The sequence below is a fragment of the Trachypithecus francoisi genome, unplaced genomic scaffold (assembly GCF_009764315.1).
Source record: "Trachypithecus francoisi isolate TF-2019V2 unplaced genomic scaffold, Tfra_2.0 Lachesis_group2, whole genome shotgun sequence".
In the NCBI taxonomy this organism is placed as follows: domain Eukaryota; kingdom Metazoa; phylum Chordata; class Mammalia; order Primates; family Cercopithecidae; genus Trachypithecus; species Trachypithecus francoisi.
This window is the reverse complement of record NW_022681465.1, coordinates 115176300-115203085: the sequence shown is the minus strand read 5'-3', so window position 1 is coordinate 115203085 and position 26786 is coordinate 115176300. Positions and strand designations below refer to the sequence as shown.

Here is a 26786-nt window from a genome sequence, read left to right as displayed (position 1 = left end):
CCATCAGTGACAGTCCTGCAAGTATCTCCTTTATCACTTTCTGCTGGCTATCAGGACCCTTCCCTCGGATGTCTCACAGACTCATGGAAATGTACCCAAAGTGAAGTCATCATTGCCTCACAAAATTGGGCAACTATAGGTGTTTTTAATTATGGCAACCTTATCTACCAAAGTAAGAACTCCAAGTCATCCTAGACTCTTCCTTCTCATTCAAGCAGCACATTTAGTCAGTTACTAAATTTCCTAAATTCTGCTTTGTGATTGCTTGTATTCTTCCGCTCCTCTCCTATCATACTAACACTTTTTTAGTTTAACCCTTATAAACCAAAGAATATATCTTACTCATTTTGATTTTCTAATCATGTCTAACACATATTTAGGACTTGGTAAATGTATGAAATAAACAAAGCTATCTTAACTACCGTAATAACTATAGATCTATAAAATCTCCCTATATTGTTTTGAGTATGTTTTTGAGTTGCAACGTTATTTTTGTTTTGAGACAAAGTTCTTATTCTGTTGCCTAGGCTGGAGTGCAGAGACAATGTGTCACTATGTTGCCCAGGCTGGTCTTGAGCTCCTGAAATCAAACAATCATCCTGCCTCAGGCTCCCAAAGTGCTAGGATTACAGGCATGAGCCACTTTGTCCAGCCTCAACATTTTGTTAATAGGTCAGATGGCTATGTCTGTCAGTGTTCAGCCCCTCTGTCTTTTCTTTTCCACTTTGACAGTCAGAACATGACACAAAGATTTGTATGTGATTCCTTTGTACTTAAAGGATTATGTTATTTTCTAAATGATCATTTAATGACAGTTTAAGAACTATTAATTGAGAAAACAGCATGCTATTGCATTAAGATCTGCATACTTATTCCATTAATATATGGAAACCAGACTGTAGTTAGGGGACAAAGTAACAAGGCAGGGGAAGATTAGGGGCATGGAAGGGTACTAGGAATTGGTAAAGGTAAATAATTTTGATCAAAAACATCCAAGGAAACCAGACTGTGGAACAAGAGCATCTAGACAGCATAAGATTGTAAAAGAACAAAGATTTCCCAGCATTCATTATATTTATAGGGTTGTAACATTTTAGAGCTAACAGAGATCCTACAAGATTTCTAACTCCAAAATCATTCATTTACCAAATAAAGAACCATAACCTGGTGGAAGTAGGTGACTTGTCCAAGGCAGTGGCAGATTAGGACTACATACCAGGTCTCTGGGCTGTCCAGTTAAACATGTTCACATTTTTCTCTCCAGTGTAAAGTCTCTGATGGCCAAAGGAGAATGTGCAGTATGATATAATAGAACTTATCTTCAGCATAAGTCTTCATTGTTTATATTAGCTACTTAAACCTTCTGATATAAACTAAGTTATACCTTCTGAATCAATATTTCTCTACTTTTAGATGACTTCTCTGCAGTGGTATTATCTGATATACTTCAACTGGAAAATTCCCACAATCATCACGTTTATTAGGTTTCTACATTGTATGTCTTATATGATTATTACTGAAGAGTTAAACATGATGTAGGGGCCAGTGGAAACATTCCTCATGTATGAGTTCTTTGATGTCGAGTCAGGTTTGTACTCCGGCTGAAGGCTTTTCCGCATTCATTACACTGATAGGGTTTCTCTCCTGTATGAGTTCTCTGATGCACTGTAAGGGATGAATTCTTAATGAAGGCTTTTCCACACTGATCACATTCATAGGGTTTCTCACCAGTATGAATTCTTTGATGTTCAATAAGGTAAGCACTCTGGCTGAATGCCTTTCCACATTCATTGCATTCATAAGGTTTCTCTCCAGTGTGAATAACCTGATGCACGGTAAGGGATGATCGTCCAGTGAAATGTTTTCCACATACCACACACTCATAAGGTTTCTCTCCAGTGTGAATTCTCCGATGTTGAGTTAGAGATGAATTCTTACTGAAAGCTTTTCCACACTGATTACATTCAAAAGGTTTTACTCCAGAATGAAGCCTCTGATGTTCTATAAGATACGTACTTTGGCTAAAGGATTTCCCGCATTTGTTACATTTGTAGGGTTTTTCTCCAGTGTGATTTCGCTGATGTAGGGTAAGAGTTGAGCTCTTACTAAAGGCTTTTCCACACTGACTACACTCATAGGGTTTTTCTCCAGTATGGCTTCTCTGATGGACAATAAGATGCATACTTTGACTGAAGGCTTTTCCACATTCATTACATTCATAGGGTTTTTCTCCTGTATGAGTTCTCTGATGGACTGTCAAATTCATGCTTTGGGTAAAAGCTTTCCCACATTCATTACATTTGTAGGGTTTCTCTCCAGTATGAATCCTTTCATGTTGAATAAGAGATGAATTCTTATGGAAGGCTTTGCCACACTCTTTACACTGGTAAGGTTTCTCTCCAGTGTGAGTTCGTTGATGGACAGTAAGATTCATGCTCTGACTAAAGGCTTTCCCACATTCATTACATTTATAGGGTTTCTCTCCAGTATGAATTATTTGATGTACATTAAGGGAGGAGCGTTCAATGAAGTGTTTCCAACATACATTACACTTAAAGGGTTTCTCCCCAGTATGAATCCTCTGGTGCTTAAGAAGGGATGAGCTCTGGCTGAAGGTTTTGCTGCACTGATTACATTCATAGATCTTCTTTCCTACAAACATTCTTTGAGTTTTAACTAACTCAGAATTTTGCGTGGCATCTTCTCCATGTGAATTACAGTTATGGGGCCTTTTTACCATAGGAATGCTTTGTTGTGTATCAAGGATTGAATCCTGACTGGAATATCTTTCAAATTCATTACCTCCACATACTCTCCTCTCGGTGAAGGTTTCCTTAGGGGTAACTGCCACTTGGCTCAGATGACTATCCTGTTGTCCCTCTAACCAGTTATTAGGTTCCCAGGTTTCCCCTACAGTAGAATGCCAGACACCTTCCCTTTCCATTAGTACCCCATGGCATAAATCTTCAGTAATATTGGACTTCAGAGTTGGCGCTTTGGTTTCAAGTCTTGTCTCCCAGTCTGAAAAAAAAAAAAAAAATTCAAACGCACATTGGTTTCTGTGCTGGGAGACTGGAAACTGCATAGGTGGGAATGAGATAATTAAACTAGCTCTCAAACTAAAATAACTGTTGAGCACGTTTGAGAGCTTTCAAAGACGCACCTAAAATTAGGTAGAGAAATAGGGAGAGAGAGAAAGAACACCGAACTGGTCCAAAGATAACAGGGGAACTGAAAGCAGGGGATGGCAGATATACTGGGTAAGCAGAGAAAAGAGTGAGCCCTTTCAGGAGGGAGGCACAGTGAAGGCCCTGGCCACTGGAGTAGGTGCTACATAAAGAAGATGGAATGAAGGAAACAGATGCAGAAGAGCTGGGCTTGGGAAAGGCAGATCAGGAGACCCTGCACACTGTACCTGGTATTCCTAGCAGCAGTTTCTTTCCTCCTACAAGGTCACCTAGGAATCCTACACCAAATTAATCTTCCTAAAATGTCACAGTGTGACACAGTGTAAAGATTGCTGACCCAAAGTCAGACAAACTTGGATTCAAACCCTGGCTCTTAACACCATCTTAACTAGTTACTTGTCTCACTGGGTCTGAGGGTCACAGATACAAAATGAGGATTAAGAAATATGGTCAAGGCTGGGCGTGGTGGCTCACGGCTGTAATCTCAGCACTTTGAGAGGCCAAGGCAGGCGGATCACTTGAGGTCAGGAGTTCAAGACCAGCCTGGCCAAAATGATGAAACTCCATCTCTACCAAAAATACAAAAATTAGCCAGGCGTGGTGGTGACTCTGTCACCCAGGCTGGAGTGCGGTGGTACTACCTCAGCTCACTGCAGCCTCCACCTCCTGGGTTCAAGCAACCCTCCCATCTCAGCCTCATAAGTAGCTAAGACTACAGGCACCTGCCACCATGCCCAGCTAATTTTTGTATTTTTAGTAGACATGGGATTCCACCATTTTGGCCAGGCTGGTCTTGAACTCTGTCTCAAAAAAAAAAAAAAAAAAAAGGAAAAAGAAAGAAAGAAATATGATACAGGAAATAAATAAAATATGATAGGAAGTAAATAACAATCTATGTGGTATAGTTTGGATGTGTGTCCCCACCCACATTTCATACTGAAATGTAATCCCCGGTGTTGGAGGTGGGGCCTTATGGGAGGTGATTGGATCATGGGAGTGGTTTCTTATGAAAGGTTCAGCACCATCCCCCTTGGTACTGTCCTCTCTATCATGAATGAGTTCTTGTGAGATCTGGTTATTTACAAGAGTCTAGCACCTCCCTCCTCACTCTTGCTCTTGCTTTTGCCATTTGATGTGCCTGCTTCCCCTCACCTACTGCCATGATTGTAAGCCTCCTGAGGCCTCCCCAAAAGCAGATGTTGGCACTATGCTTCTTGTACAGGAACTGTGAGCCAATTAAGCCTTTTTTCTTATAAATTACCCAGTCTGAGGTATTTCTTCATAACAATGTGAGAATTGACTAATACAGAAAGTTGGTGCTGGGAAGTGGAGAATTTCTATAAAGATACCTGAAAATGTGGAGGTGACTTTGGAATAACTGGGTAACAGACAAAGGTTGGAAGGGTTTGGAAGACCCAGAAGAAGACAGGAAGATAAGGGAGAGTTTGGAACATCTTAGAAACTGATTAAATGGTTGTGACCAAAATGCTGATAGTGATATGGACAGCGAAGTCTTGGTTAAGGTCTCAGATGGAAATGAGGAACTTACTGGGAATTGGAGGAAAGGTCACTTTTGCTGTGCCTTAGCAAAGAACTCGGCTGCACTGTGCCCCTGCCCTAGGGATCTGTGGAACTTTGAACTTGAGAGTGGTGATTTAGGGTATCTGGTGGACGAAATTTCTAAGCAGCAAAGCATACAAGAGGTGGGTTGGCTGCTAACAATCTATGCTCAGATGTGAGAACAAAGAAATGACTTAAAACTGGAACTGATATTTAAAAGGGAATAAATGGAAAATTTGCAGCCTAGCCATGTGGTAGAATTTAGGTCCCATTTTCAGGGAAGGAATTCAAGCAGGCTGCAGAAATTTACATGAGTAAAAAGGACCCCAGCACTAACAAGCCAAGACAATGGGGAAAAGACCTCAAAGGCATTTCAGAGAACTTCACAGCAGCCCCTCCCACCAAAGGCCTAGGATGACTGAATGGTTTCCTGGGCCAGGCCCAGGGCCCAGTGTCCAGCACAGCCTTGGGACACTGCTCCCTGCATCCCAGCCACTCCAGATCCACCCATGGCTGAAAGGGGCCAGGTTACAGCTCTGGCTGCTGCTTCAGAGGGTGCAAGCTGTAAGCCTTGGCAGCTTTGATATGGTATTAAAGCCTGCAGGTATACACATTTCAACAGTTAAGGCTTGGGAACCTCTATCTAGATTTCAGAGGATGTATAGAAAAGCCTAGGTGTCCAGGTAGAAGCCTGCTGCAGGGGCAGAGGCCACACAGAGAACCGATACTAGGGCAATGCAGAGGAGAAATGTGGCATTGGAGCCCCCATGTAGAATCCCCACTGGGGCACTGCCTAGTAGACCTGTGAGAAGAGGACTACACACTTACAAGTGTGTAGCACCTCCCACTGCCACTCTCTCTTGCTCCTGATTTTATCATTTGATGTGCCTGCTCCCCTTTGCCCTCCACTATGATTATAATAAGCCTCCTGAGGCTTCCCTAGAAGCAGATACTGGCACTAATGCTTCCTATACAGCCTGTAGAACCATAAGCCAATTAAACTTTTCTTATAAATTACCCAGTCTCAGCTGGGCATGGTGGCTCATGGCTATAATCCCAGCACTTTGGGAGGCTGAGGTGGGTAGATCACCTGAGGTCAGGAGTTCAAGACCAGCCTGGCCAACATAGCAAAACTCCATCTCTACTAAAAAAAAATACAAAAAAAAAAAAAAAAATTAGCCGGGTGTGATGGTGTGCACCTGTAATCCCAGCTACTGAGGAGGCCGAGGCAGGAAAATCACTTGAACCCAGGAGGTGGAGGTTGCACCGAGCCAAAATTGCGCCATTGCACTCCAGCCTGGGTGACAAGAGTGAAACTACATCTCTAAATAAATAAATAACCTAGTCTCAGGTGTTTCTTTATAGCAATGTGAGGACAGACTAATACAGTATGTAAACTACCCTTTGGGAATATACTCCTCTGGAACATAAAGTACCAGGACATACGTGAAACTTAAAGGGAGGATGACACAATCTAGAGGTTTCTTCCCCTTAAACTTTAAGCAGGCTGTAACTTATTCACAGAGGTAAGACAGTCCTAAAGGATCCTACTACTTCCTAAATATCCATTCCTTAGAGATGAGAACTGGTGGTAGGGACAGGCAAGGGCATCTGCTGAACTGTTTGAGAGGAGGCTGGAAAAGGACCTTGTAGCTACTCAGACTAACATTTTCTTAGATCCTATTTCTTATCCCAGACAAAATAAGGGGTAGAGGGCTGGAACTGCAACCTGAGAATCAGCTTTTTGACTGCTGATCAAAGTCAACAGAGAGAGATCAACACTGAACAAACAAACCAAAGGCCTATGGGCACAAGCTTTCCTGTGAAGCAAGAAATATGCATTAACCAGGCCTCTTTCTTCCAACCTGATCTGCTTACGTGAAAAGAGAGAAAAAGTGGAAAGTCAAGCAGGCTCCACCTCCAAAACACATACCACCAAGTGACCCCAAACAGAGGACCTGTCAAACTCAGTATGAAAATACCAGCAGGTGGCCGGGCGCGGTGGCTAACGCCTGGAATCCCAGCACTTTGGGAGGCTGAGGTGGGTGGATCACGAGGTCAGGAGATCGAGACCATCCTGGCTAACACAGTGAAACTCCATCTCTACTAAAAATACAAAAAATTAGCCAGGCGTGGTGGCACACGCCTATAGTCCCAGCTACTAGGAGGTTGAGGCAGGAGAATGGTGTGAACCTGGGAGGCGGAGCTTGCAGTGAGTCGAGATGGTGCCACTGCACTCTAGCCTGGGTGACAGAGCAAGATCCTGTCTCAAAATATAAAAATAAAAATAAAAGCTAAAAAAATAAAAACTATCTACTGGGAGAAAATATTTGCAACATATGACCCACAAAAAACTAGAATGGAGACTTGGAAAATAACACTTATGAAACACCAAGCCCACTAGAAAAATGGGCAAAAGACTTGAATAAGCACTTAAGAAAAGGAAACCTGAATGGTCTGCAAACGTAACCAAAGATGCCCAATCTCAACAGTAACCAAGGGAAAGCCGATTAAAGCTGCAACAAGATACCATTACCACATCCGCCCAAGTAACAAAACCTAAAAATTCAAACTGACAGCTTCAGATTTTGGAAAGATGCAGTAATGGGAACTTCCACATACTCCTGGTGGAAATGCAATCTGATTCAAGCATTTGAAAAATAGTTTAGTACAACCTAGAGCGAGCACATTGGCTGATTTACCAAGTCTACTACTAGGTACATATATACTTAGGTAACTCTACCTTGCAACAGTATGAGAATTCATGATTCTTCACATAGCATTGTGTACAACAGCAAAAATTGGAAACAACACAAATGCCTGTCATCAAAAAATACATAACAAGATTGTCAGATGTTTATACAATGGAATAACTGACAACAGCGAACATTAATAAACTAAAGCTACACATATCAATATGAATGAATAAGCAAAGGCACATAATATATATATATATGTATATGTGTGTGTGTATCTATATAAGATTCAATTTAAAGTTTTAAAACAGACCAAAACCAAATATATTGTTTAGAGATTCAATGATAAATGGCAATACTATAAGGAGAGGAAAGGAAGTATCACAAAAGTCAGAATAATGGTTATATTTTGGATAGAGAGAGGTAAAAGGATGTGAATGAGGAGATGCACACCAAGCATTTCCATGGCACTAGCAATGTTCTGTTTCTTCACCTGGGCTCTGGTAACTGGATATCTGCTTTATTATTATTACTATTTGTTATTATTGTTGTTATTATTATTATTATTTTGAGATGGAGTTTCGCTCTTGTCACCCAGGCTGGAGTGCAATGGCTCTATCTTGGCTCAAAGCAACCTCCGCCTCCTGGGTTCAGGTGATTCTCCTGCCTCAGCCTCCCAAGTAGCTGGGACTACAGGGACTACAGGCATGCACCACCATGCCTAATTTTGTCTTTTTAGTAGAGACGGGGTTTCACCATGTTGGCCAGGCTGATCTTGAACTCCTGACCTCAGGTGATCTGCCCACCTTGGCCTCCCAAAGTGCTGAGATTACAGGTGCGAGCCCCTGTGCCTGGCCTGCTTTCTTTTTTCTTCATTTGTCTTTATTGTTATTAACTAAAAAGAGAAGCAGAGAAACAGAAGGGTACAGTGGTTACGATAACACTAAGATGAAACTTTGGACTTTTGAGTTAATGAACTCAAAATGAACTCTGGAGTTCCACCACTATTAGCTGTGTGACTTTGGGCAGGCTTTTTTTTTTTAAGACAGAGTCTTGCTCTGTTGCCCAGACTGGAGTGCAGTTGCATGATCTTGGCTCACCGCAAGCTCTGCTTCCTGGGTTCACGCCCCTCTCCTGCCTCAGCCTCCCAAGGAGCTGGGACTATAGGCACCCACCACCATGCCGGCTAATTTTTTGTATTTTTAGTAGAGACAGGGTTTCACCATGTTAGCCAAGATGGTCTTGAGCTCCTGACCTCGTGATCTGCCCACCTTGGCCTCCCAAAGTGCTGGGATTACAGGCACGAGCCACCACACCTAGGGCAGGTTTCTTAACCTCTCTGTGCTCTACTGTCCAAATCTGTTAAATGGTACCTATCTTATAGTGCTGATATAAGAACAAAAGTTAGTTAATATTTATAAAGGGCTTAGAAGAGTATGTAGGTTTTTGTTGAACAGTACAGATTTTACACATTCTTCTGTGTATTTCAAAAATCAAATTAGAAAAAGAGCAAAGTATTTGCTATTCTGGAAAATATTAATCATTTTACGTTCAAACATATTTTTGTACTGCAGAAAACTTAATAGTAAGATTCAGTATACCTTCATGAAATTTAGACTTAAAAGTTCTGAGGAGTTGATGCTCATGAAAAAAAAAAAAAAGGTTAACTACAAATTTTTAAAAAAGTGGCAGAAGAGATTTTAACAGGAACACAGGATGCCGAAAGACAATGGGGCCATGCCTGCAAGAACCGAGGGCAGACTGACGTGACTCAAGAACTCCACATGGTCAGCACTCCATACATGTGCAGAGAAATGCAAAACACAGGCTGGGTGCGGTGGCTCAAGCCTGTAATCCCAGCACTTTGGGAGGCCGAGACGGGCGGATCACGAGGTCAGGAGATCGAGACCATCCTGGCTAACACGGTGAAACCCCGTCTCTACTAAAAAATACAAAAAACTAGCCGGGCGAGGTGGTGGGCGCCTGTAGTCCCAGCTACTCAGGAGGCTGAGGCAGGAGAATGGTGTAAACCCGGGAGGCAGAGCTTGCAGTGAGCTGAGATCCGGCCACTGCCCTCCAGCCTGGGCCACAGAGCGAGACTCCGTCTCAAAAAAAAAAAAAAAAAAAAAAAGCAAAACACAGTCTTAAATATGAAAGATTCAGTAATAACGGTACTCCTAAACCATTTTTGCTATTATTTAGATATTCAATTTGAACAAAAAATAAACATGAATGAGGAAGTTAGTTTGAGTATATAAAAACTGGCAGTGAAATGCTGAATCCACTTCAAGGATGAACCTTGAAGACATTATGCTAAATGAAATAAGCCAGTCACAAAAAGACAAATATTGCATGATTCCACTTATGTGAGGTATCCAGAGTAGTCAAATTCATAGAGGAGGAAAGCAGAGGTTACCAGGGGTTGGAGGAAGTGGGGAATGGGATGCTACTGCTTAAAGGGTATAGAGTTTTCATTAGGAAAGATGAAAAAGTTCTGGAGATGGATGGTGGTGCTGGTTCCACAACAATGTGAATGTATTTAAATGCCTCCAAAAAATTATACACTAAAAATGGCTAAAATGGCAAATTTTAAGTTACGTATGTGGTACACACAAACACAAAACATTACAATAAAAAAAAAGACACCTAAAGAATTACATTTCAACTATTTGGGAAATCCTTATGTCTGAAAATTAAGCAGTGAATTTGTAAATTCTGACACGTCAAAGAAGAAATCACAATGGAATGAGATACTATTTTATGTGTTATAGCCAAAGCAATGCTTAGAGGAAATTATATAGCTTTAAATGTTTTTACAGTAGATAAGAATGGCCCATAATCTGTGACCTTTGTTTCCACCTTAAGAAGTTAGACAAAGAAGATCAAATTAAAACCAAAGTGGCAGATCCTCTTCCTGATAAGGTGGAGTAGGCCTGTTCCACCATGTCTCTTTCACTGATAAACCTCAACAGAAAGCATGAAGCAATTGTTTGAGGGCCCTGAAAAGTCAACAGTAGCAGGTGAACTGGGGAGGAAGACCAAAATCCAAAGTACCACTGAACCAGTGGTGAGCTTACCTTTTTTTCCTCAGCTGTCTTCTGTATTAAACGTATACAGCAATCTGAAAACAGGCACTGAGGCAGGAAAAGGCAGAGGAGGTTCTCCAGGAAAAGCTCTAGGGCTGGTTCATGGAGCAGGAAAAGGACTTCTAATGTTTAGAGAGAGCAGGGGGAATTGCCTATTTTCTTCCCTTTCTTCGTTCTGTTGCACCCCAGCACCTAAGCAATCCTATGGTGGCTGCTGCAACAGTAGTGCCACTGCGAGCTGACAGGAGCCCAAAACCATGAGGAGAGGGTCCTTCTTCCCCAAGCACGGGAGCTGTGGTCCCAAGAAGGGTAGTGAGAAGCCCCACTTCACCTTCTCTTTCTTTGTCCTCCTGCCGCTTGGCTCTGCATAAGGACAATCACTGGAAGTCACAGCAAAGTGGGGCAACTACAGGCCCCTGCATTGTAGCCAGAAGAGTAAAAAGGAGAGCCACAGGGAACCTGAAACTACTGCGGACATAGACAGGGAAGAATTTGGGAAAATCACCCTGGAAGTTATTTAAGAACTCCTGGGCTCACCTGTGAGATACGTATGCATGAATCTGACCCCCTAAGCAGCATACATGGAGTTTGAGAATAAGAGGGTCTGCTGCTTAAATTCCATATTGGCCACAGAGTGACACACATGTGAGCAAGATTCAAGCAACAATGTGAAGTCTCTGACAACTAAACTGACATAGAAACCACAACCCACAGAAAGCTGTTTGGACTTGGTAGTCTGAGCTCAACCAGGTTGACTGCCTGCTAAAACAGAAATATCAACATTTTCTTTTGGATTTCAAGAAGTCATAGAGTTTTATAACATTACATTCTAAATGCCCATGATGCCTTTTGAAGTCACTGAGAATTAAAGACCCAGGAACATTTCAACTTACATGGGAAAAGATAACCAACAGACATCAAGTGAGATGATACCATGATCTTACAAGGACTTGAAAGCAGCTGCCTTACTTGTGCCAACAAGTAGAGTGAACACACTAAAGAAATGGAAATAAAATCTCAGCAAAGAAAATGAGCATATAAAAAAGAACTAAGTGGAAATTCTGGAAGTGAAAAATATACAGTTTTGTTTTTTTGGTTTTTTTTGAAACGAAGTCTCACTCTGTTGCCCAAGCTGCTGGAGTGCATTGGTGCGATCTCAGCTCACAGCAACCTCCACCTCCCGGGTTCAAGCAATTCTCCTGCCTCAGCCTCCCGAGTAGCTGGGACTACAGGTGTGCATCCACCATGCCCAGCTAATTTTTGTATTTTTAGTAAAGACGGGGTTTCACTATGTTGGTCAGGCTGGTCTTGATATCCCAACCTCGTGACCCACCAGCCTCAGCCTCCCAAAGTGCTGGGATTACAGGCTTGAGCCACTGCGCCCAGCCCTACAGTATTTTTAACATATAAATATTTATTTATTGATATGGAAAATAGAAATCTTGCTAAATAGGTTCAACAGCAGAAGGGTGAAAACAGGAAAGAATTAACTTGAAGACAGATTAAAAGAAATTATTCAATCTAAACAACCCAGAAAAGATCGAGAAAAACTAAAGATGAAGAACACCTCAAGGATGTATGGGGCAACAACAAAAGATCTAATATTTGTCTCACTGGAGTCCCACAGAAGGAGAAAATGTTTGGTGCTGAAAATGTATTTGAAGAAATCATGGCTAAAAACTTACATTTGACAAAAGACTTCAACCTACAGGTACAGGGTCAACCCAAAGACATCCATGCCCAGATGCATCAAAATCATTTTTTTCTTTTTTTTTTTTTTTTAGGATAAGAGTCCACTCTGTCGCCCAGGCTGAAGTGCAGTGGTACAACCTTAGCTCACCACAACCTTCACCTCCTGGGTTCAAGTGATTCCCGTGCTTCAGCCTCCTAAGTAGCTGGGACTACAGGTATACACTACCACACCCAAGTAGTTTTGTATTTTTCGCAGAGAAAGAGTTTCGCCGTGTTTTGCCCAGGCTGGTCTCAAACTCCTGGCCTCAAGTGATCCGCCTGCCTTCACCTCCCAAAGTGCTGAGATTACAGGCGTGAACCACCATGCCCAGCCATAAATAAATTCTAAAAATGGAAGTACAAAACAATCTTGAAAGCAACCAAGGAAAATTGATACACTACTTGGTGGTGGGGCAAAAATATGAAAAGCTGAATTTCTCATCAGAAACCATGGATGCCAGAAGGAAGTGGACTAATTATTTCAAAGTGCTGAAAGAAAATAACCACAAACCTAGAGTTCTATATTAGCAAAAATCTTTTAGGAATGAAGGTGAAATAGAGACATTCTCATATGGAAGAAAACTAAGAGAATTTGTCACCAGCAGACCCACCCTGTTAAGTCATTGTAATATCAGAGCCAGAACTCTTAATGTTTTTTAAACAATGCTGGTTGCTTAGACATCAAGAGTATAACTAGGACGACGAAGGATTTATCCAGGAAATAAAGAATGGTTCACTGTTCAGAATCTATTACTGTCATATTAATAGGTCATAGGTCATATGATCAACCTGACAGATGCTTCAGAAGTATTCAATTGGTATCCTTCATCCATTCCTGATTCAAAAACAAAAATATTTGCATTGCACCAAGAATAAAAATAAAACCCTAGAAGAATTTCTCTAGTAACAGAACCAAGGAAAAGGTACTTACTATTACTACTACTATTTAATGTTATTCCAAAAGTGTGACCAATAGGGCAACTGAGATGGAGGAAAATTTTAATTTTTCCCAAATTATATAACTGTCTACCTACAAAATGAAAATCGTTAGGGTGGCTTTACTCAGAAGTGATGGAGTGTTGTGGGCTTGGTTAGGGTGGCTTTACTCAGAAGTGATGGAGTATTGTGGGCTTGGAACCTGAGCATTATAGTCAGAAACTGTAGCTCTTCCAGGATTAAAAAATGTTTCAGATCCTTGACATGTTACTATCTCATTGATAAAGCACATAGCATTATGCTTGGATGTAATAAGGATCCAGTGATTATTAGCTATTATTATTATTATTATTATATTTTATTAATTTTTACATTAAGCAACATACAGTTCTCTCTGCCTTTCCTTTTTGCCTAAACAAGACTTTTGAGTAATAATACTGGAAATACTCAATACTCCCTTAATGGCTTGGAATGTTTTTTCTGCCTTCCCTCATTAACTTATAGGATTTATATAACTTTGATACTCATCAAGACACGAACAAGCGTCTCCAGGCCAAGGTGTCTGGTCTGTCACAGACCCCTCGGTACATATGGCTGGCACAAGCCATAGCAGAGGCTGGGAGCTTGCACAGTATTGGTGTGTGGGATGGGACTGGGCAGCAAGCAGGTCCCATGCTTCCTGAAAAGGGCAAGGTGATTTATTTCTTTTCTCCTTTTATATTTCTTCCATCCTCTGGGTAACAGTTAAGCTACTCCTAACACCCAACTAGACTATTTCTATACCCATCTGTCTGGATTTTCTATTTAAACTCTTGTTACCCTACAATGCATTCTCTCCATATAGCAGTCAAACTGATTTTTTGAACATGATAAATCATTCATTCAATAAATACTTATCAAGCCAGGTACTGTTCTAGGTGCTCAGGATATAGCAATAAACAGAAAAAATGTCTGCCCTTATGAAACATATTTTAGCAAGAGAAAGGAAGACAATAAGAAAATTCTTAGTATTTTAAGTGGTATACCTTACAGAAAAACAATAAAAGCATTTAAATGGATATAGGGAACATGATGGGTGAGAGGAAAGGTCTGCAATTTTAAACTGGGTCATAAGGAAAGGCCTCACTGAAAAGGTGACATTTAGACCAAGACTTCAGGGGACTAAGAGAGGAAGTCATAGGACTGTCTAAGGGAGAGCTTCCCAGACAGGGTAACAGCCAGTGCTAAGGCCCTGGGGCAGCAGTGGGCCTGTCTTATTTAAGGAAGAATGACCTTTTTGAATACTTCTACACTCATTATAGTATTTTAGATCAGTTTTCCTAGTAATGGAAGCAAAGATATATGTATGTATTAAACATCAGTGAGGCTCATGTGAGCATGCAGGTAGAGATTCTAACTATATAAATTCTCTGTGTGTGTTTCTATACATATATACACATATATTTACATGGACACACATACATATATACAGAGGTAGTTACCCAGTACATCTCTGAAATGTTGCCCAGGCTGGAGTGCAGTGGTGTGATCTCGGCTTACCGCAACCTCCGCCTCCCGGGTTCAAGTGATTCTTGTGCCTCAGCCTCCCAAGTAGCCGGAATTATAGATGCGTGCTACCATGCCTGGCAAATTTTTGTATTTTTAGTAGAGACGGGGTTTCACCATGTTAGCCAGACAGGTCTCGAACTCTTGACCTCAAGAGATCTGCCCGCCTCAGCCTCCCAAAGTGCTGGGATTACAGGTATGAGCCACCACATCTGGCTGAAATTTTTTTTTGAGACGGAGTCTCACTCTGTCACCAGGCTAGAGTGCAATGGCACGATCTGGGCTCACTGCAACCTCCACCTCCTGGGTTCAAGCAATACTCCTGCCTCAGCCTCCCGAGTAGCTGGAACTACAGGTGCACAACACCATGCCTGGCTAATTTTTTGTATTTCAGTAAAGGTGGGGTTTCACCATGTTGGTCAGGATGGTCTTGATATTCTGACCTCATGATTCACCCATCTGGGCCTCCCAAAGTGCTGAAATTACAGGCGTGAGCCACCACACCTGCCCACATTTTTCAAAATCATGTACGAAACACAGACAGCAGGCTCCCATGTTTAGGGATGGTTAGGGTGGCTTCCTGGAGAGCTAAAAAGATTCTAGAATCCCCAACTGTATTTTTACACATAATCTTTGATAGTAGGTTTCTAATACTTTATGCATGTTCTTAATTTTTGTTTCATTCATAACCGAACATCATTACATGATTTAAATCCAATTACCACTAATGAGAGGCTAAAAGTCACTGCTTTCCACATTACTAATAATTTCTATCTTTTCTCAACATTAGCTAGTTTACAATGATAATACTGGCACCAGGGACAGCACTTCTGGATTTGCAGTTTCTATTCATCTTTTGTAAAACAGGAGCAAAAATCTAACAGAGCTTTCAACTGTAAAAAACTTTAGTAGAGAAAGAAAAAATTATGCTGAAAAGAAAATTAGGCCAGGATACAGAAATTTCTAGTTTTACTAAATATAGTAGGAAATAAGAATTCACAGCAGGGCAAGGGAAGAAAGCAAGAATTACCATTAAACTCAAAGTAAAAAACCAACAAAACAACAGATATGTGTTCAAATTCTGACATGCTATTTCATCTTTCAGAGCCAATTTCTTCCACCATAAGAGGAGTAACAGTACTTACCCATAGACGTTTTCTGTCAAGTGAGTGAGACGCTAGCTGCGGAAGAGCTGGGCACAGCAATCAGTCAATACTTTCTCCTCTTGACTTGACAGTATGAGAGGACTAAATGGCAGATTAATCTGGCAGCAATATCCAAGAAAATCTGGAAAGAACAAGATCTGGAGTTTGCAAATCATTGCATTCTACAGGCTCCTTTCCATTCAACTTTTGCCTCTCTTTAGTTTCTCCCACTGCGGTGGACACCTCTCTGCTCTTTTAGATACACTCAAGTCTTTTCCTTGTTAAACCACAGGCTTCTTCTGAGTTCTTATTCTTTCTTCCTTTTCCTTTGAAGCTGACCTTGTTGAAATGACAGTCTGTACTTAAAAGTCTTCACTTGCTTGCTTCTCCTTCACTTGCTTGCTTCTCCTTCACTTTTCTGCCCACAGCATATTTCTCTCAGCACTAAATGGGCTCTTCCCTGGGTCCCAGGCCACTCCCTCATCACCAAGTCCAACAGGCATTTTCATTCCCTACTTGGCACTGGCATACTCTACCTTGGCTCTCCTCTTTCCCTTTGACCCTGTTCTCTCCTCCTCCTTGGACCCCTCACCTTTGCCAGAACACCCTTAGGCCCCCTCAATATGTTATTGTACTGAGGGTTCAATCTTTGCTGTTTTGCCCTGCCCACTCATTCACTCATCCCATTAATTATCCAATCTGTATTGATATGAATTTCACAAATTCAAATTTATATTTTCACGAGATTTATGAAAATTCTACTTGATGTCATTCAATATTCACTCAACAAATATTTAACTACTTAGATTTATGAAAATTCTACTTAATGTCGTTCAATATTCACTCAACCAATATTTAACTACTTAGTCCGGCAGGCAATGTCGTAGGCAGGGAATATAAAGAAATTGTTCAATATAATTGAAAATATAAAGAAATTGTTCAATAACAATTTGGTGAACCTACATATTAGTGGGTATTGCTCTGTTACCCAGGCTGGAGTGCGGTGGCACGATCTCGGCTTAATGCAACCTCCACCTCCTGGGTTCAAGTGATTCTTGTGCCTCAGCCTCCTGAGTAACTCAGCTGGGATTACAGGTGCAAGCCACCATGCCCAGCTAAAAAGGCAGACATTCAAAATGATGAGTAAAATACAGTGTGACATGCAATAAAAAAAACAAATGGGCCAGGTGCGGTGTGGCTCACGCTGTTGTGGGAAGTCAGGGATCCCGAACAGAGGGACCTGCAGAAGCCATGATAGAAGAACATAAATTGTGACGATTTCATGGACATTTATTAGTTCCCCAAATTAATACTTTTATAATTCCTTACACCTGTCTTTACTGCAATCTCTAAACATAAATTGTGTGAAGATTTCATGGACATTTATCACTTCCCCAGTCAATACTCTTATCATTTCCTATGCCTGTCTTTATTTTAATCTCTTAATCCCGTCATCTTTGTAAGCCGAGGATGTATGTCACCTCAGGACCCTGTGATGATTGCATTAATTGCACAAATTGTTCGTGAAGCATGTGTGTTTAAACAATATGAAATCTGGGCACCTTGAAAAAAGAACAGGATAACAGCCATGTTCAAGGAACAAGAGAGATATAACCATTAGGTCTGACTGCCTGGGAGCTGGGCAGGACAGAGTCATGTTTCTCTTATTGCCGAAAACAGGTTAAGAGAAATATTGCTGAATTCTTTCCCCAGTAAGGAATATTAATAATTAACAGCCCTGGGAAAAGAATGAATTCCCAGGGGGAGGCCTCTGGAATGGCCGCTCTGAGAGTGTCTGCCTTATGTAGTTGTAGATAGGGATGAAACATGCCCTAGTCTCCTGCAGCGCCCCCAGGCTTGCTAGGATTAGGAAATTCCAGCCTGGCGAATTCTAGTCAGACCAGTTCTCTGCTCTTGAACCCTGTTTCCTGTTAAGATGTTTATCAATGACAATGCGTGCACAGTGGGGCATGAAACTTCATCAGCAATTCTAGTTTCATCCTGGCCTTGTGACCTTGCCCTGGCATTTGTCTTGTGCTATTTTATTGCCTTTGAAGCATGTGATCTCTGTGACCCATACCCTATTCGTACACTCCCTCCCCTTTGAAAATCGCTAATAAAAACTTGCTGGTTTTGCGGCTCAGGGGGCATCATGGAACCTGCCAACATGTGATGTCACTCCCGGACACCTGGCTTTAAAATTTCTCACTTTTGTACTCTTTCCCTTTATTTCTCAGACCGGCCGACACTTAGGCAAAATAGAAAAGAACCTATGTTGAAATATTGGGGGCTGGTTTCCCCGCTATCATGCCTATAATCCTAGCACTTTTGGAGGCCGAGGCGGGCAGACTGCCACAGTGAAACCCTGCTCTACTAAAATGCAAAAAATTAGCCAGGCGTGGCAGTGTGCACCTGTAGTTCCAGCTACTTGGGAGGTTGAGGCAGGAGATTTGCTTGAACCCGGGAGGTGGAGGTTGCAGTGAGCCAAGATTGTGCCACTGCACTCCAGCCTGACTGCATCTTCCAAAAAAAAAAAGTGAAAAACCTTTAGGTTCTAACCTGGTGGGGAAGCACAAAGCGGGTAAAGAAGTGGGAGATGAAAACACAGTATCAAAACATATGTGTTTGCTTCTGCTGCTTCCAGAAAACCCACCAGAATGACAATAAGCAATGAAACAAGATCTAGGGAACATGGAAAAAACTGCTGCACATACATACCAGAAAACCAGAAACAAGAAAAACGAAGTATTCTCAAACAGATGAGTGAAGTTAGTGCATGCATTAGAAAGACTGCTATTTAAGAAGAACACTGAGAGAATGAGAAAGTGGCTCACAGAAATTTAAAAAATGATAGTACAAACAGATCTTTTTACAGAAGGACTGAAAGATAAGATTTACGGAAATCTTTGTATCTCTTAGTACTCTCCCCTTCAAACAATGCCACTCAATCTCCTACCTCAGGGCCTTCGCACCTGCTGTTCCCTAGGTCCTCAATGTTGTCCTACATGGCCCATCACTTTGAGTATTGTTCAAAAGTCACATTAAAGGAGAGGCCCTCCCTGACCAACCTGTAAAATCACACTCCTTTTAACTAACGTAGTTTCCTTATGCTGCTTTATTTTTCCACACCACACCTATCACTGTGTTATATTCATTTCCTCCCTTCCTGCCTCCTTTCCTTTCCCTTCTGTCCCTCCCTCCCTTCCTTCTTCCTTTATTAGTTTATTGTCTCCTCTATGAGCATATAAGCTCTTCAAAAACACTTTGCCTGCTGTGCTTATTGCTGTAGTCCCAGTGCTAAGAATAGTACTCAATAGATACATGAATACATAGGTTATTTACATAAGGACAAATACACATATCAATAGTAATAAAATCCATAGAAATCTATAATAAGAGTAACACTACCTTTCATTTTATAATAAAGAAATTATCATTCAACACAAAATAGTATCTAAAGCAGTACAATATGTAGCAAGGTCATAAAAAATAGATATATTTGGCTGGGCACAGTGGCTCACGCCTGTAATCCCAGCACTTTGGGAGGCCGAGGCAGGCAGATCACAAGGTCAGGAGATTGAGACCATCCTGGCTAACACAGTGAAACCCTGTCTCTACTAAAAACACAAAAAAAATTAGCCAGGTGTGGTGGTGGGTACCTATAGTCCTAGCTACTCGGGAGTCTGAGGCAGGAGAATGGCATGAACCCGGGAGGCAGAGCTTGCAGTGAGCTGAGATCACACCACTGCACTCCAGCCTGGGTGACAGAGCAAGACTCTGTCTCAAAAAAAAGAAAAAAAAAAAGGATATATCCTTTGACCCAGTGATTTCTCTCCTAGAATCCCATTCTTTAAAAAACTTACGAGAAACCAGCAGTGATGGTTATGGGCAATGTTTTCCCTATAATTGTGTTCCTTTAATGATTTCTTTCAATGCTTTACCTTAGACAGCTTTATACTATCTAGAGATTAAATATTTGCCTATCTCTTTAATTTAAAAACATATATATAAAGAAATGATTGGGGCCGGGAACGGTGGCTCATGCCTGTAATCACAGCACTTTGGGAGGCCGAGGCAGGCAGATCACGAGGTAAGGAGATCAAGACTATCCTGGCTAACAGGGTGAAACTCCGTCTCTACTAAAAATATAAAAAATTAGCCGGGTGTGGTGGCGGGCACCTTTAGTCCCAGCTACTCAGGGAGGCTGATGCAGCAGAAGGGCGTGAACCCGGGAGGCAGAGCTTACAGTGAGCTGAGATTGTACCACTGCACTCCAGCCTGGGCGACACAGCAAGACTCCATCTCAAGAAAAAAAAAAAATACATGATTGGTACTTTTGCATATGGTAGAGAAGACAAAGATGTAAAATGCATTTTTTTTTTTTTGCAGAGAAAAGTCAGTAATAACACCTAAAACAGAAACTTAAGTTGTGATGAGGATTAGAAACCAGGTAACAAAGATAAAGCAGCATTCAACATTTTGAGGTAAATGGCACTGAATGGGTAGTAATGCAGATTAGAATTCTGGGAATGAGAAAGAAAATATATACAATGTAAGGCTGCTAGAAATGAAAACAAGGCTAACATCATTTTTCATGTTTTTAAATGAAGACTGTATAAAACTCTCTCACAACGCAGAGGAAGAGAAATGTTAGTTTCCTTTGAAGGAGAAAAAGCTTACAAATATACATGAATGAAGGAAAGGAAGCTATGCATATATGTTATGGTTGAGAGGAAACACTCATGAAAGAGAGTACAAGCCCAGAGAAGATGTGTAAAGACAAGGATTGTATTCAGAGTGCAGAGGAAGACAGAAGAGGACATAGTGGTTGCTAACATTTACCACATGCTCAGTATGTTCCAGGCAGTGGGTAAGTGCCATCAATGTAACAACTCATTTACTCCTCATAATCCACTACCTCCCTGCAAGATGACATAAGGGAGCCCTAGAGAAATGAGGCCCATCAGTAATGCGGAGATGCCATCTGAGAACACACATCCAGTAGCTCTAGTCTCTCCAGAGACCCAACAATCTCTGAAGTGATTTTCCTCCAAGAGACACACTCATGTAACAAGTCTGTGCAGCCTGGCACTTACCTGGAAAGCCACCCTCAAGCAGTTCTTTTATCATCAGGCTCAGTTCTTCTCGTTCCAGCTGGGAAGTCACATTGGGTTTGGAAAGGTCATTTCCTGCTTGAGAAGAAAGACATTAACTTTGGGTTCTGAACTGAGTCTAAAAACCAATCCTAGCACAGTTCTGATCCTTTCTCCTTCACGGCTTCTGAAACAAGGAAGGTGTGGCTTATGAAGTTCCCCATTTTCCATTCTCTACAGAAAATTTCAGTCTTCCACCTTGAGAGGACACCAAGCAAACACCCTAAAACAATGCCTTATGATCAGGGATTTCGAGTCCAAATTCATAAATTTCAGAGGTCACACAGGATTGAGGGGGAAAGGTGTGAAGAGGTGGGTTTTGAGTTATAAGAAGTCCTTACCCGGTGAGAACAGGTTCCTGTAGTTCTCCAGCATCAGCTCCCCATACATGGTCATCCTCTGAGCAGAATCTGCTTGAATCCACTCTTCCCAAGAGAAATCTATAGACACATCCTTGAAGGTCACTGACTCCTGAAACTAAAAATTCCTCCTCAATAAGCGATTATGCCAACAAAACCCGCTGAGAGAAGCGAAAAGCCCAGCAGCACCGAAAGGACAGGGCACAACGATCTGTGTGAGAAAACATGCTGCCCTCCAAATGGAAGAAAATGTCTGCAACGAATTATGAAATAACCAGAGACATAATATAAGAAGTGTTTTGGGAGGTAAGGACAGGAAAAGTAGGTATAAGTGAGAAAAAGGGAAAGGCACGAAAGGCTGCTTTAGATTCCCGTGGGAGAGGAGGGAGTGGTGTTGCGATAACCTCCTATTCACCCCACTGGTGAAGGAGGGAATCCCTGCCCTAAATGGTATATGATGACTAAACACAGGACACTTGACACGGAACAGATGAGGTCAATAGCAATTTATCAGCCACGTACAGTCACAGTCCAGCCCTCGTTCTTTTTGTTTCTTTCCTTTCTCTTTCTTATTTTTTTGAGACTGAGTCTTCTCTGTCACCCAGGCTGGATGGAGTGCAGTGGCACATTCTCGGCTCACTGTAACCTCCCCTTCCTGGTTTCAAGAAATTCTTCTGCCTCAGCCTCTTGAGTAGCTGGGATTACAGGCGCCCACCACGCCTGGCTAATTTTTGTATTTTTGGTAGAGATGGAGTTTCACCATGTTGGCCAGGCTGGTCTCAAACTCCTGACCTCAAGTGATCTGCCCTCCTCTGCCTCCCAAAGAGCTGGGATTACAGGAGTGAGCCACTGTGTCTGGCCAGATAAATTACTTAAAACTTTTTGTAAAGAAGATGAGAGACTATGGAAATAAGAATAGGTAACAGAAATAAAGCAACAGAAAAGGTTTTCATCATTTAAGGACAGAGAGCATTCTAATACGTAAATAAGGAAAAGGGAGAAAGTACAACTGACCCTTGAATACATGGGGGTTAGGGACACCAACCTCCTTCACAGTCTAAAATCCACGTATAACTTTTGACTCCCCCAAAACTTAACTCTTAATAGCCTGCTGTTGACTGGAAGCCTTACTAATAACGTAACTGTTATTTCACGTATACCCATTAAATAGAAATGGATCATCACAAAGGTCTTTTCACATACAGAGGGCAGAGGAGGAGGAAGGAGAGGAGAGGTTGGTCTTGCTGTCTCAGGTAGCAAAGGTACAGCAGGTGGCAGGAGAAGCAGGCACACTCAGTATAACTTTTATTGGAAAAAATCCACATCAACGTGGGCCTATGTAGTTCAAACTTGTGTTATTTAAGGGTCAACTGTAGTGGAGAGAGGAGGACTGAATAAGAGAGAGAGAGGGCAAATCGATTTCCAAGAAATTTGTGTACTTCATATCCAAGACTAGGAACTCCAGAAAAAGTGTCAACACTCAGGCATAGAGTTCACTGTCCTTCCTTCCTTCCTCCCTCCCTCCCTTCCTTTCTTATTATTTTCTCCCTAATTTTTATTTAATCAATACTTCAAAGTCACAAAAATATATAAAAAATCACTGACAAGTATTTTCAGGAAAAGTGCAGAATTTTCATTTTATCCAGAGTAAGGGAACTAAGAAAATCATTAGATGTTCAACAAATGTAAAGAAAGGAGAATAAAGGAAATAAGACTACATATTAAGCATAAATAACCAGAAAAATACTTAATACACATATAGTGACAAACATCAATGGTTCACTTTCCCTATTAAAAGGCAAAAACTTGGCAGATGAAGAGGAGGCGGTGGCAGTGGTGGAAAAGGCCGCAGCAGCGGGGGTAAGGAGCCTGGAAACCCCAGTGGGAATGGTAGGTGGTTTGGACCCACCAGGCTGCTGTTGTTTCCAGAAAGGGTTCGACTGGAGGAACCTCTGGAGCAGCTGTTGGCTGGCTCCTCTGACTGATGGCATGTTGAGGTACATGGGCCAGTGGAAGCGAGGGTATCCGATCCAGAGGGGGCCACTGTAGAGGCCAGGCCACCACCACCATGGGCCAGTGTGTAACCAAGCTTAAGAATCCCTCATCCACCCTGGGCAGCAAGAATGCAGACTATGACCCCAGCAACGAGTCACACGGTAGGTGGGTGCAGGCCACTGTGAGGAGCAAGTACCACTCTGTGGCAAGCCAAGTGGAGACAGCCTTGTCAACAGGACCAAAAAGGCCGAGGCTGCCACTGAGGCCTGCCAGATGCTGACGTCCCAGGAGTCCTCGGGAGATGCTGGGAGGGAGTCCAAGTGCAATGTTGAGGAGTCTTCCTTGCAGGGGTTGGAAGAACTGTTCAGATGCTGCAAGGATGAGCGGGAAGATGCAATTTTGGAGGAAGGCATGGAGTGCTTTTGCAATGACCTATGTGTCAACCCCACAGATTTCCAGTGCTGCTCTTGGCTTGGAAGTTCCAGGCTGCAACCATGTGCAAATTCACCAGAAAGGAGTTTTTTGATGGCTGCAAAGCATTAAGTGCAGACAGCAGTGACAGAATCTGTGCACAGTTCCCTAGCCTCTTAACAGAAGCCAAACTAGAGGATAAAGTCAAGGATCTCTACCAGTTTACATTTCAGTTTGGCCTGGACTCTGAAGAAGGGCAGTGGTCACTGCATCGGCAAATAACCATTGTCCTGTGGAAACTAGTCTCTACCCAGAACAATTCTCTGGTATTGGACCAATGGCTAAACTTCCTAACAGAGAACCCCTTGAGGATCAAGGCCATCTCCCAGGACAGTTAGAACATGTTCCTTAACTTCACTCAGGTGATTGGCCCTGACCTCAGCAACAACCACAGTGAAGATGAGGCCTGGTCAAGTCTCTTTGACACCTTTGTGGAGTGGCAAATGGAGCAAAGGAAAAGAGAAGAGGAAGGGAGAAGTGCACTCAGCTCAGGGCCCAAGGCCTTGCATCCTGAGGAGCAGACTTAGTGGCTCTGTCCCAGGCACAGCAGCAAGGATCTGCCCACTGCCCTGTGGCTGAGGAATTGAACCTTTTGGGAAACTACTGAAGATCTGGATATTTTCTACTTTCTACCTCTGTTAAGAGTGATCAGACTCAACCCCAGGCCGTGGGAGCTACGAAGTCCGGCGAAGTCAAAGGAATGAGAAAAGACAAGAGTGAAAGTGGGACCAGGGGGCCAACACTAGTACGGAGGCTGCGAAGGCCCCGAGCTCTGGAAGCCAGCACTATTCACTGGAGATCAAACAAGCAGGTGGTGAGGATGTAGGGGTTGGAAGAAAGTCGTTTATCAAGCACATGATCTTTGAAGCATATGGAACATGTTCTGCTACTTGAGCTAATGGGAAACATGTTCTTCTACTTTAAGATACAATCGATCTATGAGCCTGAGAGTGCTAGAAGCAAGGAGCCAGCAAGTCTAGACACATTCCAGAGGCCACAAGGGGTTTTACGCCAAGCCCTGGATGCCATCCAAGCCACGAGGGGTTTTATGGCCTGGGCTTAGATTATGGTGCTGCAGTGCAGCCTTCCACCCTTTAGCACAGAGCTTGGTGTTCCAAAGGCCACAAGGGGTTTTAGACCCTGGACCCAGGACATGTTCCAAGACTCTTTTACACTGTGTCAGACATGCAAGCCCTGCCTCAGCGTTTTTTCCTAATAGTCAGCTTTTCTCCCAAAACACCTTTCTCTGCCTTGTATCTGAAAGGGCTCTAAAATGCTGTATCATGTTTTAGGCACTTTCTTCATTTTTTGGTTATTTTGATTATTTCTTTTTTGGGGGGAATCTCCCAAAGTATTTGAACCTGCCTACATGTTATCTTTTTTTGAAGCCTTCAGATAGAATAAGCCTGCCATTTCTTGCACAAATTAGATTTTTTTTTTTTTGGTAGGGGACGGCATACAGCAGGGAGAGGGGATGGAACCGTTAGGGTGAATTAACATTATAAAATGATACAGTGCCAGATCTCAGTTTTGCATATTGTTTTTCAGGGCAGGTCTGTACTGTGTGTAGTGCTATTTACATGGTTGAAATTAGGTTGTAACAAAAATTTTTTTTTTTTTTTTTGAGATAGAGTCTTGCTCTGTTGCCCAGGCTGGAGTGCAGTGGCGTGATCTTGGCTCACTGCAAACTCTGCCTCCCGGGTTCATGCCATCCTTCTGCCTCTGCCTCCCGAGTAGCTGGGACTACAGGCGCCCGCCACCACGCCTAGGTAATTTTTTGTATTTTTAGTAGAGATGGGGTTTCACCGTGTTAGTCATGATGGTCTCGATCTCCTGATCTCTTGATCCGCCCACCTCAGCCTCCCAAAGTGCTGGGATTACAGGCGTGAGCCACCGCCCCCAGCAAATAATAATTATTTTTAAATATCTACACAGATTTGAATAGGAGTGTTAACTGTTAGTCACATTGCATTAATTTCCAGGTGATTTAGAGCTCTTGGAGAGCCAAGGCCAGCCACGAGCATTTGTAGTCTGGTGATAACCCCCTTTTAAGCTAATTTATGCAGAACTCTGATTTCCCTCACTTCTTGCTCATTCCTTCTTTGACCGATTGCATTTCATGTTGACTTTATCCATCAACATGCTGCACCTGTCAGTCAAGGGAGAATTTTTTTAAGAACACATACTGAGAACCACTCAAGCATTGAATGCAGAGAAAGCAGTGCTACCTCAGTTTTGCTGGAAGTAGACTTCTTTGATAGTTTTCTTTCTTTGATGAAGTTTCTGTATTTTCATGTTGTAAGTGGAAATACTTTTTTTTGTTTATTTCATTTGCCTTGGAGCCAAAGTTTCTGTTCCTGGTGGTCGGGAACTGTGGTATGGAGCTCTGCTTGAATTTATTTATTTTTTTCTTTGAATATCATCAGCTTACTTGTCTGACAAGGACAGAAGCCTGGGGTTGGCCTGAACTCTGCCAAACATATATCAAAGTATATTTAAGAGTTAAATTTGTGCCCTTTCCCTTCTTGCTGTACCCATGTTGTCACTTAACCCCCAGGAGTTACTGATTGTCTCTTTGTTAAAAGTCAGGCTCATTTGGGGTAATGTGATGACTGTTTAGGTTTACATGACCCTCGTCTCCTTTCCCTACCCCCAAATATGTATATATATGTATATACATATATAAAATATGTATATATATATACACATATAAAATATGTATATATATGTATATACACATATAAAATGTATATATATGTATATACACATATAAAATGTATATATATGTATATACACATATAAAATGTATATATGTATATACACATATAAAATGTATATATGTATATACACATATAAAATATGTATATGTTTTAACTGTATAAAATACATATGTACACATATATGTATCTATATTCCTTTGT

The 26786-nt window shown here is 41.9% G+C and overlaps 1 protein-coding gene and 1 pseudogene across 4 annotated transcripts in view; one reads left to right on the top strand and one right to left on the bottom strand.

The window, feature by feature from the left end:
* Window positions 1–1055: 1055 nt before the first annotated feature.
* ZFP2 (ZFP2 zinc finger protein) overlaps window positions 1056–26786 on the bottom strand; it is a 37073-nt gene continuing 11342 nt past the window's right edge. Inside the window, exons 3-6 of one of the 4 annotated variants that reach the window (XM_033180240.1) lie at window positions 21382–21517; window positions 20984–21079; window positions 15888–16029; window positions 1056–3021 (exon numbers count right to left, since the gene is read on the bottom strand). In XM_033180240.1, the coding sequence (XP_033036131.1) occupies window positions 1559–3021; window positions 15888–15891 (1467 nt within the window). In that variant the 5' untranslated portion in view covers window positions 15892–16029; window positions 20984–21079; window positions 21382–21517 and the 3' untranslated portion in view covers window positions 1056–1558. The remainder of the gene's footprint in view (window positions 3022–15887; window positions 16030–20983; window positions 21080–21381; window positions 21518–26786) is intronic. The other 3 variants (XM_033180239.1, XM_033180241.1, XM_033180242.1) reach the window with 3 other exon arrangements.
* LOC117065419 lies at window positions 23468–24392 on the top strand (annotated as a pseudogene).